General features: G+C 48.3%; 1 protein-coding gene across 4 annotated transcripts in view; it reads left to right on the top strand.

The window, feature by feature from the left end:
• The first annotated feature begins 607 nt into the window (after window positions 1-607).
• Window positions 608-16,059, top strand: part of Sh2d4b (SH2 domain containing 4B) — a 108,626-nt gene continuing 93,174 nt past the window's right edge. Inside the window, exons 1-2 of one of the 4 annotated variants that reach the window (XM_039094271.2) lie at window positions 608-5,440; window positions 5,939-14,868. In XM_039094271.2, coding sequence (XP_038950199.1) covers window positions 14,685-14,868 — 184 coding nt within the window. In that variant the 5' untranslated portion in view covers window positions 608-5,440; window positions 5,939-14,684. Of the gene's footprint in view, window positions 14,869-16,059 lie in introns of all 4 variants that reach the window. The other 3 variants (XM_039094272.2, XM_063275141.1, NM_001170349.2) reach the window with 3 other exon arrangements.

Raw genomic sequence — 16,059 nt, 5'->3', positions numbered from 1 at the left:
GCAGCAGATGCTGTGTGGAAGCTCAGCGCGTCCTATCTAACTTCCATGGTGACCCCGCCCACACGCCATGCGTACTGTCAGCACTGTTCTGAGGCCGCTCTGGAAAATGGTGTCCGTCTTACGTACTAGATACCCTGAGGCATGCTGGGTGTCTGCCCACCTCGGGCTGGGCTGCCCACCTCGGGCTGGGCTACTTTCTAATGCTTCTTTATAGCTTGTATCTGTCCTTACCGTTCAGGGATTGAGTGCTGCCTTCAGTTACTTACCGCAGTGTACATTCTGGTGTGGTGTATACTGGTGACACTGGTGGGTGTGTGTTCATGATGATGATGATGATGATGATGATGATGTTATAATTTTTTAAATAATTCTCTATAGACTAGAGGAAGAAGAATGCTTGTGTTTTATGAAGTGTGAAGCTTCTTTTTGACCTGCCAAACTCTTTTATGGAATATATCTTTATATTAATGCTGTTGTTTGGGTCTTTTTTTTTTTTTCTTTCTGGTTTGGAATCACTATTAAAAAACCAGAGTATTAAGCATTTTGATGATACATCGAGCCACTGAGTCCGGTGTGACTGGGAGGTGCAGGAGCCCAGTGGTTAGGGCAAGCCATCATTTGCACCTCCTGACAGAGTCCGTGGTTCCTTCACATTCTCCCTGCAGTTGGAACGAGGTGACTCACAGCTTTGCCGTTCTTTGCTGGGTAACTTTCCTCTCCCTGACTCAAGGAACCATTATTCTCAGTTAATTTCGTCCAGCCCTGGCAATACTGCCCATCTGGGCAAAAGTCCATGATGATTCCAGACAAGACACTGTTGCATGCAGGAGCTGCATGTCCTGGACTTGCCGGTGATCTGCAGGAGGGGGGTGGGTGGCGGGCGATTGGCCTGCTGGAGGCCGTGGTGGTTGCAGACACACCCTGCTGGCTCGCTGACACCAAGGGCTTTGGGCAGTGCTTACCGTTCATGCAGACTGGCAAAGTGGCCCATTTGGAGGCCTGCCCTGTGTCAGACTTCCCTGTTGAGGATGAAGTTTATTCATGGCTTCCAGAGTTGGGTTTGTTTCCCAGTAATTTTTAAAATGAGGCCACTTCAGTGATCTCCTCTGGCTAAGTGAACGGAAGTGGAAGGTCAGGGGAACGGTGTCTGAAACATCTGGCCCACCCTGAGTGCCCATCCTCTGTCCTCCTAGGCTGAGGAGCCAGCATGTGGTCCATCCCTGCACATTCTGCCCTCCCTCCTTCCCGTGTCCTCTCTAACTCCACTTAGGATTCTGCCTTCCTTTTTTCAGGCACTTTCTGACTTGGGTCACTGGGCCTTTCTCTCTCCCACCTTCCATGGCCAGTTGTTCAACCCCCTCAACCACAGTGGCACCTAACACTGGGCTACCCTCTTCAACATCCCTGCTTCTAAGGTGCACATGCACTGTTTCTGACTCCCCTGGGTGTCCTCATGCCTTGGTTGTTCCCGCCCTGTTCAGCAGGTTTGCAAGGCCGCTAAGGGTAGAGCCCCGAGCCAAGCAGAAAAACCACGTACATTGCTCCCCAAGAAGCCAGTCACAGTGTCCGTACCTAACTAACATGACAAATTGTTAAACACAAAATCTTTCAGGAATGGAGGAAGTGCTCAGGGTACAAAAATTAATAAACTCATTCAGTTCACAGAACAGTCCCAAGAAAGCCATATTCATGATCAAAACATAAGTCTCAGAACGATAACTTGCCAGCGAGGAAGGACTATATTCGTATCCTACGGGCCCTGTCTTAGGACCTGGACCTGCAACAGAAAGGGGAGGCAGCCCTGTCAGCCTTGCATCCCCTCAGTGTAGCTTCTGCCTCTTGGCTAGCCCAGGTATAGCCCCGTTCCTTGAGGGTATTCTAAGAAGTTCTTGGGGCTGTAGTAGGGCTGCGGCATTTGGAAAACTAGATTTTAGATTCCCCTCTCTACTGGCTTGGGGACTTGATGGGAAAGTTACCCACAATGAGGTCGTAGGAGCACTGCCCTAGCTAGCAGCTCTGGCAATGGGCAGTGGGTTCATTTCTCTAAGACCCAAGTTCAGAGAGTACTGTGTTCAGTCAACAAACTGCTCTCTGAGCTGTGTGAAGTCCTTGTTTTCCCAAAGCACAGTTGTCGGGAAAGGCCAGAATTGTCAGTCACATGTAAGCTTTTGGATGGGTTTTCTAGGCTGAACCGTGCACAATCAGATACTTTCTTTTCTTAAGAGACACTTTTGTAGGCCTCTGAGGCAGCGTGTGGGCTGCTACTGTTAGAGGGGCCCTCTACAGAGGGAAGATACCACAGTCTCTGCACGAGGGACCACTTAATTGCTTCCTGCCTCATAGCCTCAGACGTACAGGAATTGGTTGGTTCCTCAGCTCTGACAAGTGCTGCGTCAAGAGTGTGCATGACTGCGGCTGGGCCCTTGTTCCAGCATTATGTCTCTCTGTGTCCTGGAGGACCATGGGCACCGCGTTGTTAGCCCAGAACTTTGGGAATCCCCCACCTCCCCATCATGATCTGAGTTGAGGTGCTTGTGTTGACTATACCCGGGGTGGGTGGGGAGCAGCAAGCTTTTGAACTGAGCCTATGTGTGGAGTGTGAAAGAAGTTTCCTTCATCCTCAAAGGCATGCAAAAGGGATCTCCCTTCGGTCATTTATTGTTGGTGTCCCAAGGAGCCTCTGGAAAATGTCAAGTGAGCGTTATAAAACTGGGGCTAGGGATAAGAGAAATGGCGTAGGAATTAAGAGCATTTGTTGCTCCTCCAGAGGACCCAGTTTTGGTTCCCAGCACCCACATAGTAGCTCACAACCATTTGTGACTCCAGTACTCTCTCTTGGTATCTGTGGACACTAGCAAGCAAATTACCCATACATACATACATACATACATACATACATACATACATACATACATAATAAATCTCTCTTAAAAAGGCAGAATCCTGGGAGATTTAGGGGATTTGTTAAGGAATGCCTGTGGGGGCTGCTGGTTTTAGAGTGAGAGGCCAGACACCGCCACTCCCTGCAGAGCTCAGAGAATTATTTCTTCATTTGGCTTTCTTCTGTCTTCTGTACCTCATAACCCAGCAGGGCTTCAAAAACATAGCTTAATGACTACCAAACTAAATTATCACCTTGGACCATCCTTTTTGTCCCCTCAAACTTTTAAGTTTCATCCTTTTTAACATAAGTAGAAGCTATCTAAATGGTGCAAAGTGAAAAGTGTGTTTTCTGTTACCCAAAGACTGTTAAGGATCCTCCCAGAAAGTGTCTTTTGATCTTCATCCAAATGAGAGTCTTTTTTTCTTTTTCTTCAGCTTTCCGTGGTTCTTTTTATGTAATGTATTGCGTATGGATCAGGCGCGCTCGCTTGGTCAAGCCACACAAGTAAGTGGATGCTGTTCTCCAGGGGATTGTGTTTGCAGTCCCAGGTAACAGGAAACCTCCTCAACCAACCTGAACAAAGGGTGGATGGAGGGTTTTGGCTTCTGAAACTGCAAAGTTCAGAGGCAGCGTGAGTTTTAGGGTTGGTGTGATCCAAGTGGTTCAGTGAGGTCAGCAGGATATGGTTTCCTTTTCACTGTCTGCCACAGTGTCTTCATCATCAGAGACTGCCTCTAGCCTCCGTGATGGGGCATCATGGTGGTGAGGTCAAGGAGGGAGGGTCATCCTGCCCCCATGTCGGCTCATCTTCATGCACATGATAGGGTGCTGGGAATGCTGCGAACTTACCTTTATCCTCCCGTGGTTTTGCTCTTATGGTGTTTGTTTGAACACACACACACACACACACACACACACACACACACACACACACACGGCCCTGCACTATGGGCTGGGGAAATGGTGCTGTGAGTAAAGGGGCTTTTTGGATAGGTGTGGAGGACCTGCATTTGCATGAATGTCTGCCATCCCGCTGTCCCGACCAAGACGGGCAAGGTATAGCCAGGAAAATCCCAGGCAGTTTGAGAGTCAGCTAGTCTGGCCTATTCAGTAGAAGAAGAACAAAGACCTTCTCTCAAGGTGGAAGGGGAGGACCAGCACCAGAGGTTGCGTCTGGCCTTCATACATGGTATGTGCCATGCCCAAATGCCCAGTCACACACAAGAATGTGCCCACGTTGTACCTGGACATACATACCCCACGGAGGGAACAAACAAAAGCTGCAGTACTTGTGTTCAGATCCCTTAAGAAGATTTAGATGTTTGATGGTTTATTCCCCTAAAGAGGATTCTCCAGGAAGGTGGGCCCATGTTAGTGCACTGTAGGGGCTGGTTGTAACAGGCCAGGCCATAGCTTACTGTTGGTGTGTGGATGAATGCCCCCAGCTCCCACAGTTCTTGTGATAATGGGAATGGTAGCCCTTTCCCTTGTGGTGATGTGTTTAACATTTAACACAGGGATGTTTACCTGAAGCTGCATCCCCACCAGCTTAGCCACCCATGCCACACAGAGTTCTGAGGTAAGCAGAAACGGTTAACGTCTCTCTTGCTTTAGGAATGAGTCTTTGCAGTTTGCTGGGAGCCTCAGTAGGACTTTGGAGCTCACGATCTGTTTGCTCTAAGAGTAGTGTGTGGGGTGGGACACACTCATTCTTACTGTAGTATATAGCTCCTGCCAGAAGCCTTCACAAGTAAAGAAGTTGCATCTGAATCTACAAAACTCTTCCCCCCACCCCACCCCCACCCGGGACGGGGGCGGGTGTTGGAGCCTAGGACTAATAAGACACCTAGAGGAGCTCAGAGTAGAAGAAAGAGCTGAAATGGTGAACTTGTGGTCAGCCTGCTGCAAGTATGTTCTGAAAACTGGGTCATGGTTGTATGGCTGAGAGACCCCATCTCCTTCCCCTCCTGGCAGGGAGACAGGCTCTGGGAAGTGTTGGGGTTTCCAGGAGGAGTTTGCACGCTCCTCACCTCCAGTGGGAAAGTGTATCCTTCCCACCTCCCATGAATAACCAGGCTCCCTGTGAAACCAGAGCATGATGGCTTCTGTGTGCTTTCCTGGGTACCAGGAAAATCTGGAAAAACTTGGGAGTCAGGAAAAGTCGAGTCAGATGTACCAGTTGTTTTTCTGTTTTCCTAGAAGCAATGGGCATGTACAGCCTTTCTCCCCTGTGACCCCAGCTCAGCTTCATTGCTGGGCCTGCATCCTCCTCTTCCTCACCCTTCCTGACCAGCCCTGGCCTTGTGCCCTTGTAAAGATGCCGGGTAATAAGTTTATGCGTTTTCCCCTTAGGCCTAAACAGTCATCACCTCTCAGCAAGACGAATCATTGTGATGCTATCTCCTTTTAGATTTGTTTTTCTTTCAAAGTCAGCACAGCTGTGGGCCATATGGAAGCATTGGAGTGGCCTTTCACAGGGACCTAGCACCCGGTCCCTGGTCCCTGAAGGTGCATGAGGAAGCATGGACCCCTTTCTAGGACCATAGGAATCAACAGGTGATGGATTTTGTGTTTCATGGACTGAGGGGAGTCTGGGAGGATTTCCTGTGGGAAACGGTACTAGGAAAGGCCCAAGTTCCTGGTTTCATATCCAAGAGGCAATGGTCCTTATGCAATCTGTAAAGGACGTTTCTTTATAAGGGCTCATGAATATAGATAAGCACGTATGAAGCTTTTTTGACTTTTAGTTCATATGTTGTGGGAGGTGAAAAGGTTAACAACCAATTCTGAGGAGAAATCTCAATGAAGCGTCAATCCACAAGGAGAAAAGCGATGCCAGGAAGGGTGTTATACAAAAGGATCTGTTGAATCCCCTTTGGGTGTGTACATCTCTCCACAATAATAATAATCTATATTAGCTTTGCAGCACAGATGTAAAATATCTCAAAGTAAGAGCAGTCTAGACTCAGACTCCACTGTTAAGGCATGTCCTGAATGACACAGGTTTTCATTGGCGGCAACCAGAAACTTTGTTTATTCCAAATTTCTTTCTAGCTCTATCTGGCCAGATCAAGTGAGATTTAGATCACTTGGACGCCGAGAAGGAAGTGCTTTTCCCATAGTTGTCAAGCCAGCTGGTCTGCAAGTTACCCCCAGCTATTGGAATGCTTCACTCATGCCCATCAGGACACTTGAACATCCTTCTCCCTGACCCTCCTGTGCTGCTCCTGCAGTAGACTCTGCGTCACCCGTGTTGGAATCTCTTTTTGAACACAGCTGCATTTTGAGGTTTGTTTACCTTCTTTCTCTGTAGATGAGAAAACTTCCTGGCAGCTGCCAACACTTGAGGACTTTGGTAGAACAGTATAGAATCTGTAGTGAATGTTCAAAGGATCTCAGATGTAGGGGTTCCCAGCCCTGGCTGGTGAATCCTCTTCCTTCCCTGCAGCGCAAAGGCGTGCATTTTAAAGTATGTTTTTATTCTTTGATAGTTTTATACAATGTGCTTTGTCCATATCCTCCCCCACTCCTCCTGACTCCTCCCAGATCCCCTCCCCACTTTTTCTAACCCACAAAGTCCACTTTGTGCTGCTTGTGAGTGAGGGGTCACTCCAGTGGACGGTAATCTATCTAGCGGGAGCGAAACACTCAATGAAAGCTGACTCTGGAGGGAAGAAGCCATTAGCTGTGACTAGTGCTTCAGTAAGGGGCGGTGCTTATGAACTCCTCCCACCATGCTCGAGTGTTGATTGGCTGGATTTTTGTCCATCTTGGGTACAGGCAACTACAACTGCTTTGCGTTCACAATGCTCTATCATGTCCAAAAGACACCGTTTCTCTCCAGTCCTTCCTGATCTCTGGCTCTCAGTCTTTATGTCCCCCTCTTTTATGATTGTCTCTGAGTTTTGAGGGAGCAGATGGAGGAGGGCACCAACGCGAGTTTCATTTTATGTGAGAGAAAGCGGAACTTGTGGATGCCACGAAGCTGGGAGGTGTTATAGAAGTCATCCTGATTTACAGCCAGGATTTCCTTTCCCAGGACTGCTCTCCCTCCCCATTGGTGCTCATAGAACACAATCAGAGGTCAAAGGGCATCACCAGGCAATGCAAGGGAGGCGTTGGCACTGCATAAAGTCAGTGAAGGTCAGAAAGCGAGTGCCCTGTCCTTGGCGAAGCGGGAAGAAGTGCTATAATTTCAACCCTGGGAATTGAGACAGTGATTCTCACATGCGATCCCCATACCAGTAGCTTCCGTATCTCTCTGTAGCTTGTAAAACAAACAAAAACAGATTCAATGGTCCACCAGGTTTATGGAGTCAACTCTGGCGGAGCTCAGGTTTCAGGTAACCCACACAGTAGTTTGAAAGCTGTCATACATGAACTGAGGGAGAAGATTAATCACTAACCACCTCCAAAATCTGAGTGGATTTGGAAAAGGTTAGTTTACTTTTTACTGTTTTCTCAGGCCCTGGGGACTACTGGAGGATATAGGCTTGTGCTTGCTCTGCTTTGCCATCTATCAAAGGACCTGGGCTCCTTCTATATTGTGGCTCCACTTCCTACTTCTCCTTGTGGCTGGTTAGGAACAGAGTGAGGAGTTTAGAGGGGTCGGGCTCACCTATGCCATGCAGAACGTTCACCTTTGGGGGCTGGCTGAAGTTTGGCTGTGTGCACAAAAGGGAGTGGAAATAGGCAGACATTGGATGCGGATGGTCTGCGCTCAGTCCTGTGGTTCAAGGAAGTGAAGAAGTAGCTCTCCCAAGTCCCTTGGTAGGGAACCCGAGGCCTAAGCTGTTGGGGCAGGTTTATCTTAATGTAGCCTCTGATCCAGCCTGGAGGCCATGAGTAGCTGCCTCAGCCGTAGATCTGGGCTGTGGACTGTGTCCAGTTGGGACAGGTGGGTCACTGTCTGCAGAGGTGACTGTGAGACGTACAGCACAATCACAGCTACAAGAGCCTGGAAAGGTTATCCAGCAGAGGACAAGAGTCGGAAAAGGGACGGGGTGGGGAGGTGACCTAGCCCGGAAGGGTTAGACTGCCTGTAACTCTCAGCCGTTCTGAGGCAAGAGCACAGCTTGTCCCTTCCGGCCAGGAGAGCCTTTGTCCTCTGGGCTCTGAATTGTGAATGTGAATCTTTTGTAGCTAAAAGAGCAGTAGGCGTGACCAGAGTACTGCTTGTTCTTTATTGAGTGCCCAGGACACTGTGATGTGGTCTGTGGGATAGCCTGCTGGCTACCTGGGGCTGCCGACATCTCTCAGACTGCTGCTTCAGGGCCTCAGCTGAGTGGAAATGGGATGGACTAGTGGCTTCTGATGAGCAGGATTGGGGCTCCAGGAATGGTCTGTGGACTGTGGATGCAGGCCAGTGGTGGCCATTTCTACTAGGTGTCAGGTAGAAAGGTGACAGCCAGCTCAGTGGTACTTCTACATCGAGGACCCAGGGCTTTCTACTCCATGAGCTGGTGCAGGCATAAAGGATCACCTATGAGCAGACAATGCACTTTTTCCTCTAGAATGATCTTTCCCACTGTTTCTGGCTACCCGCAATGAGGCAAAGGAAAAGGAACTGAATTACTGCTTATCTTCGGTTGGGTGACTGAATTCCGGGTTCTAGGAGGATTTCCTGTGAGAAAGGGCACCAGGAAAGGGCCTCAGTTCCTGGTCTTTTATGTCATTTCCTGACCTTTATAGAATCCATGACAAGATAGTTGGGTCTCTGAATTCCAGCTATGTTGGAGAACTGGGGTCAGGACATTTGGTTGCCTAGGCCTAATTCCTGCTTAAACAAAAAGTGGTTTACAGGCTTCCTATGTAGGGAAGAATAGTGGGAAGTAGGAAGTTAGGGGGCCAATGAGGGTCTTAATGTTGCCAAGGCAACAAGCCACTCTTTGCTACTGCATAGCATTCTTTCTTGCCCTGCAAGGAATTTTGAAGGCCATCAGCCACAGTTGGGAACAAACAAACAAACAAACAAACAAACCAAAAACAAACGGACAATCCATCCAACTTTCCCTAATGTTTATGGATGAGTCTGAACAGAGTGTTTGACCACCTACCACACGAGACTTTCTTTTCACGGGAGGACTACGTGGGGCTTGCTCAGCAGAGAAAATTGGTCAACTTAGCCCACACCTACTTATTTTGGTTTAGTGTATATGAAGGAGCCAGGCCCTCCAAAGTGCATCAGAAGAACCAAACTCATGAGGTAACAGTGTGTGCCTGGCTGACCATATCCATCCAGTTAATGAGGACAAAAGCGACTTGACAGCTTACTTGTATATGGACTTACCTTATATAGGAAACGGAGTTACGAAAGAGGACTGCCTGGGAGGCGCATGCCTGTGTGTGTGTGTGTGTGTGTGTGTGTGTGTGTGTGTGTGCGTGTGTGCCTGTCTGTCTGTCTGTCTGTGTGTAGCACGTGCAACCTACAAAATTTGCCTGTGAAAGTGAAAGGACAACTCTGGGAATTGGCTCTCTCCTTCCCCATATGGGTCCTGGGATTGCACTCAGGTTGTTAGGGCTGGGGACAAAGCCTTTACACACTGAGCCATCACCCTACCCCCAACACACTCCTCATTTTACAAGACAGTGTTCCACTGGCCTGGAGCTTACCAAATAAGCTAGGCCGGCTGGTCACTCTCAAGGGTCTGCCGGTCTCTGTCTCCCCAGAACTGGAATTACAAGTGTATATGCCATCACATCTTCATTTAAAAAAAAACAACAACAAAAAAATGTAGATTCTGAAGTGAAGAACTCAAGTCCTCATGTTTCCAGGCAAACACTTTACTGACCGTTCCATCTCTCCAGGCCAACACTGGGTCATTGCTGATGATGACTGTGGCACATCCCTAGGCCACCTTAAATAGGTATCCTGTCATCAAAGATATCTACTTTGCTTATCCACTCACACAGGTTAAATATGTTCCCAGCATTTTGTGTTTTATGCATGGTTTCCATGGAGGGCAGGATGTGCTTTTCACATAGGGCGTTCTAAGTATTTACTGCACATATACACGTGCAGGGACACTGATGGCTTTCTTGCCTCCCCCAGTGGAGACAAGGCCTTTTCTGTAACCTAGGCTGGTTCTTAAGCCTTTGGTCGTCCACTTCAGCCTCCTGAGTGCTGGCGTTATAGTCCTGTGTCCTGGTGCCTGTCTTATGTTATTGTTACTATGTTTAGTGCTAATGGGATGGAAATTGCCGTTGTCTTTCACAGAGCTGTCGGACTGTGCTACTGAGATCTGAAGTGTGCTCTTGGGAGTAGCTTCCTCAAGGCACATTGGACCAGGGCAGGTGGACGGTATGCAAGCAGGACTGTGCTGCCACTGACCTTGCAGTAGTTGCTCTCATGGGCTTGCACGCAGCTAGGATGATGGAGTCTTCTAGCGACTCGTCGGGGACATACGTTCAGGGATGACTGAGAAGCCAGGGCAAGTAACTTCTGCAGAGCCACTCATTCATTTACTGAAGCCTATCTTCCCTTGACTACAGGACAACCGGACTCCATGGCATTTGCTCAAGCTCTGGTCAACTCTACCTAGACATTTCTTTCCTCATCCTCCACCCCCTTGTTTTGAGTCAGGATCTCATGTAGTCCAGGCCATTCTCAAACTTGCCAAAAGCTGACTCTGACTCTGAGACCTTGATCTTCCTACCACCATTGCTTACGTTCTGAGATTAGAAGTGTGCACCGCACCATTCCTGGTTTACAGGATGCTGAGTATCAAACCCAGGTTTTTGTGCCTGTTAAGAAATTACAACAGAACTGTCTCTCCAGTCTTTCCTTCTTTTTCTATAGATGTTTATCCAGGACTACTCAGCAGTGTTCTTTCCACACTGTGAAGCCGACGAAAACACCCGCTGTTGGTTGCTTATTATCTAGCAGGGAGACAGACAAAAATACAGCAACAAATCAATAAGTAAAATAGTGGTTTACAAAGTTAAATGCTAAGGAAAAGCCAGAGCAGAAAGCAGAGGAAGTGAGTAGGGCACAGGGTAGTGAACAAATCGAGCTGGTCGGAGAAGGTGGAACCATGCTAGAGCCAGTACAGCGGAAAGCCCTGGGTTTGATTTCCAGCTTTGCAAAAGAAAAGGATACGTGAGAACGAAGATTGGGATTTGCTGAGGAGCCAAGTAATGATTGGCTCAGGATAAGGCCAATAGGCTGCGGCCAGTGAGACTGGTGGGAGGGATCATCAGTGGAGATCACCGGGGATCTTGAGGACCCTTTGAGGACTTGGGTTTAGACTTTGGTAACTGGGTTTTGCTCAGAAAACTAACATGCATTGACTTAAGTTTTAAAAGTGGAGTTGGAGATGTGCTTAAGCCCTGATTTCAACCCCCAACACAAGTTTCACAAAACGGTGTGGTGACACCTAGCAGGAAACCCAGCACTTGCAAAGGTGAAAACCAGGACCCCCTCAACTACATAGCTAGTTCTAGGCCAGTATGAGGCGGTATGAAGGGGCATCTCCCTGCAAACTTCTTCCAGTGCCTTCTCCTTAACACTCCCTCTCAGAAACTCTCAAAGCTTTTCTCCAGCTCAGAAACCCAGGTGTCCTCTTGACTTCCCCAGGGTAGGGAAGCCTGGCTTTACCTTCAGGACTCTTTCTAGTAGCCTCATGGGGACTGATTTCCAGGCATGGTGTTTGTAGAGCACATTTTAGGAATTTTGAAATACATTTGGCTTTAATCATATGTGTTATGCAAGGCTATCTAATTTATTGTATAGCATCCAACCCCTACTCTCTAAGAAGAAACCAGGTAGTTGGGTTAAACATTTAGGTGTGCAATTTTCTGTATGCTTCCCTTTGTTTACACAGAAATAATTAAACAATTCCTCTCATCATTTCTGCCCTCTCTCAAGCCTACTTCCTAGGAGTTCAAACACATTTTTAAAACAAATAGCACTGTGGACATATCCCTCGTTTTTTTCTTTTTTCTTCTTCTTCTTTTTTTTTTTTTTTTTTTTTTGCCTTTTCACTTTATCTGCCCTGGGTGTTTCCCCTCCTCCAGACAAAGAAAGTCATCGTTCTTTGGGACAAGAATAATGTTTCCCAGCTTACGGACATCCAGGTAGTTTCCAGAAACTTGCACAACAGACTTGTCCCGCAAGAAATGGCGTCAGCTTGCAACAGGCACCACCTCGGCCAATGAAAAATAAAACCAAAACGTAACCTATCTGAAGATGGTGCTGTGGTCCAGTCCTTCTGCTTGCACCTGTCGTGCATAGCCAGGATTGTGGTCCAGTGCTGCCGGAAGGGGGCGCACCAAGCTGGACGCAGCCTGAGGAATGCGTGGATGAGGGCGCCAATGGCGCCCAGTGTGGCGGAACCACCCCCTTATTGTTCCAGAAACCCAATACAGCCCTTTGGCTGGGTCAGGTCCACGGATTTGGTGTCAATTGGCCTCCTGCCCCACTGACCTGGGAGCACCCCTCCCCCGCAGAGAGAGCCTCGGTAGCCCTTGGAGGAGTCATTCTTTCTATTCTTTTACAAATCCCAGGACACCACTACTTTCAAAGGGCTGGAACCCTGAACAGCTGGCCTATTCCTTCACTTTTGATAGTGTTCTCTCTGCCTTTTATCCTCTTCTTCTAAGAATCTGGGGACACAGAAAGAGGCTAGATGCCCTTCCTGCTTTCGGTTAACCTGTGTTCCCAATTTGCTTCCCTTTGCTATGATAAAACGCTGATCGAAATCAGCTTGAGAGGGGGAAAGGTTTATTTCATTTTATAGCATACACTGTATCACCAAGGGAAGCCAAGGCCAGGACTGAAGCTGAAATCACCAGGAAGGCTGCTTCTCGGTTTTCTTCCTCGTGTTTGCTCAGCTACCTTTCTTCCACAGATCCGGTCTGCCCGCCTACGCATGGCACAGTGGGTCGGGTCCTCCCACAGCAATCAGCAGTAAGCTCTTAGACTTGTCTGACTGAGACAATTCATCGATCGAGGTTTCCCCTTCCTAGGTGACTCTGGCTTGTGTCAAGTTGATAAAAATTAACCAGTACGCATGGCGAGAAAGACAAAAATAATCAAATCAGAGGCAAGGAGTAAGCTGGGGAAGAATGGCTGGCCGCGCACTGAGGGGAGCCAGAGCTCTAATGGCGGTAGTCAGTAGAGATTGTTTTTGTGTGTGTGTGTGTGTGTGTGTGTGTGTGTGTGTGTGTGTGTGTGTGTGTGTGTACACGCGCGCATGTGTGTGTATAGCATGTACGTGTGTGCCAGTGTGAGTGTGGAAGTAAGTAGCTTTCTTTTTTTTTTTCTTTTTGTTTCTTTTTTCCGGAGCTGGGGACCGAACCCAGGGCCTTGCGCTTCCTAGGCAAGCGCTCTACCACTGAGCTAAATCCCCAACGTCAGTGTCAGTAGAGATTGTGAAAAGTAGGAAGGATCCAGGTCACAGTCACTGTTCTGTCTCAGTAGGAGTTCCTGTGCGCCAGCTCTGAGTCATACCTGACCTGAGAGGAGGGTGTCTGACTACCACGTTTCTCTTTGACCTGTGGGCTTAACTGGTGAGACTGCTTAGTTCTGCTTACCTTACTGCCAGTTTTGCAGAGAGAGAACGATCTGGACTCCTGATCTCTTCCTTGCCTCTTGGTTGTGAAGTCCATCTTCCATACCACCAATCCAACCAGCTCACGGTGCCAGATCCTGCCTGTTTTCTCTAGATAGGGTTGCAGCTTTAAACTACCTAGAGGACCTCGAATTTGAAACCTGGCTGGAGGGCTGGTGCAGCAGCTTACTGGCTGGATAGCCCTAGGCATGCACGATTATCCTGGACTCCTGTCAGGATAAAGGGGCACCCGTGGGCAGCTCAGCAAGCAAGCTTAGAAAGGGAACCTCGGGTCTCAGCAAAAGCAGCCTCTCTAGGCCAGAGGCCTTTGCTTCCTTAAAGCAGAAGCCTCGAAGGTTCTATTAAAGCTGGGTGACAGGTTGCTTTGTGAACAACAAAGACAACAGCCCCCTGGAGAGGCCTGTCTTTAAGCAGTTTAAAAGTCTGCTCTAGGGAAAGAGGAAATGAAGTCATCTTTATGGCGATGAACACTGTGGTAATAACCCCTCATTTCCTCTACTGACTCCATTTTGTTCTCCCCCTTGAATCCAAAAACAGATAGGGGGAAAGACATTTCCTCCCCAAGGCACTTTAAAAAGTAATACCTCCGTCTTCCAGGAACCCTGAAATGAGGAAGGTTGTCCCTGGTGAAGCAGATACAGCGTGGTTTTGGGGGGGGGGGGGTGTCCCAGAAGCTTTTGAAAGTTTCATAGGCCTCTGTTTGACATTGGCTCAAAAGACATGGAATTAGCAGGCAAAAAAACCCGACTTTGTCCCCTCCCCCTCTTCTCTGCAGGGGAGGGATCAGTTCTCAGCTGGCCAGGCCAGTGTCACTGATACAGCTGGTGTCACTGTTACCTTCCACTAACATCACTCGACACCTACCCTACCGACCCACAGGTTTGGACCCTTATTGTCTCAGAACCCCAGGGAAAGCCACAACATAAGGTGTTGCTGAAACGCAGTGATCTAATGATAAGTGATCTTGATAGGAACCCAGGGCCAGATAGCTCCTCTCAGAGCTTGGTTCTTGCTGCGTGGGCTGAACAATGCCAACCTGGCCGATATGAATTCATCACTGGCTGGGAGCTGAGACAGAACAAAGATGCTATACAAGAAAAGGATATCTGGAGTGGTTCCAAAATGAGGAGCTAGGGCAGAATTGGCTCGAGGCCTTGGCCTGGCCGGGGGATCTGCCTGGCCCTGGAGTTCTGACTGGCTGCACTCCAGTGTGTGTCCCGGACAGCATCATGCTGCAGCAGATCCTGCAAGACATGTACATCGACCCAGAGCTTCTGGCTGAGCTCAGTGATGTGCAAAAGCACATCCTCTTCTATAAGATGCGAGAGGAGCAGCTTCGACGTTGGAGGGAACGGGAGGCATGGGATGCCCTGGCTCAGGCAGAGGGCCTCAGGCCGGCAAAGGTCAAGAGAGGTATGTGGATTGGGGGGTCACCAAATCTTCACTAGTAATGAAAAAGTTAACAAGTCAAAGATGGGTTCTCCCTTCATACGGGCACTAGTGTGATAAAGACCGGGGATTTGGAACCCTTGTGCTGGGGCCTTTGGTCCCACTAGCTTGGGCTTCCAAACAGGATTAGAGACAATGAATGTGGCAGGAACTATGCAGGATCTAGATGGGCTGGGGAAATGTTGACTTGCTTTGTCACATATAAGGAAGGCCCCAATTCAAAGAATGCACCACTGAAACTGACGCTTGTCTATTGCATGGCAGATAATATAGAACAGTCTTTTCTTTCTTTTTCTGATTCTGGGAATTGAGTCTAAGGCCTTGCGAACTCTACCATTAAGGTATATGCCCAGACCAAGGACATATTCTCCACCCCCACTAACAGTTCTAGTAGAGTACATTGAAGATAAATAGGTCCTTCCTCCCTGGCATAGAGACTCTGGCTCTCAGCTTTGTCTGTACTCTGTATCGCAGCCCACAGTGTATATGTCTTCGTGTGAGAGGATGCTGTGGGCTGTGGTTATAGTCCCACTGCACATCTGTCAGAAGGATGCCAGGAAATTTTCTTGTACAATGAGTCATCTCCAAAGGACAGTAGCAACTTCAGGCAAGAATCGAGGACCTGACCTGTCTTTCGGGTAATTAATATTCAGTCATTTGTCAGTCAAAGCTGTGTGCTGGTGCTAACTGACTAGTGGGCCCTCTAGCCCGCATCAGGTGTGCTAATTCACCTTGCACATTCCAGGCTCCGCTGTGGAGAGTAGCTTCTGTGTATACTGCACTCACTTTACAGTTCTTTGAAATCATTACAGTAAAGTAGATTCAGAGTCACCAGTAACGTGCTGGTGTTGCATGTATTAAGTACAGAGATCAATGAAACGTTTTCTCTTGGTGTCATTTGATCAAGAGTGAGCCCGGATTGGCATCTTCAGTCTCCCTGCATCTTCCATTGCCCTCTGTCTGTCGTATGAGTCTGCTAATGTGCCCGCCTCAATCAGGCTGTCTTGTGAATCTGTGTGTCCCTGTCTCTCTGTGGGTATTTCTGTCCCTAACAGTTGATTTCTCCTTTATTGAGAAATGCAGAAAGCTTCATATGGGAAAAGGAATGATGAGTACTTCCCAGAAATCTTTAACAGTTTTATAAGAGATTAAGTC

Source organism: Rattus norvegicus, chromosome 16 (assembly GCF_036323735.1).
Source record: "Rattus norvegicus strain BN/NHsdMcwi chromosome 16, GRCr8, whole genome shotgun sequence".
In the NCBI taxonomy this organism is placed as follows: Eukaryota; Metazoa; Chordata; class Mammalia; order Rodentia; family Muridae; genus Rattus; species Rattus norvegicus.
The sequence above is the reverse complement of the archived record's forward strand: the minus strand, read 5'-3'. Positions and strand labels throughout refer to the sequence as shown.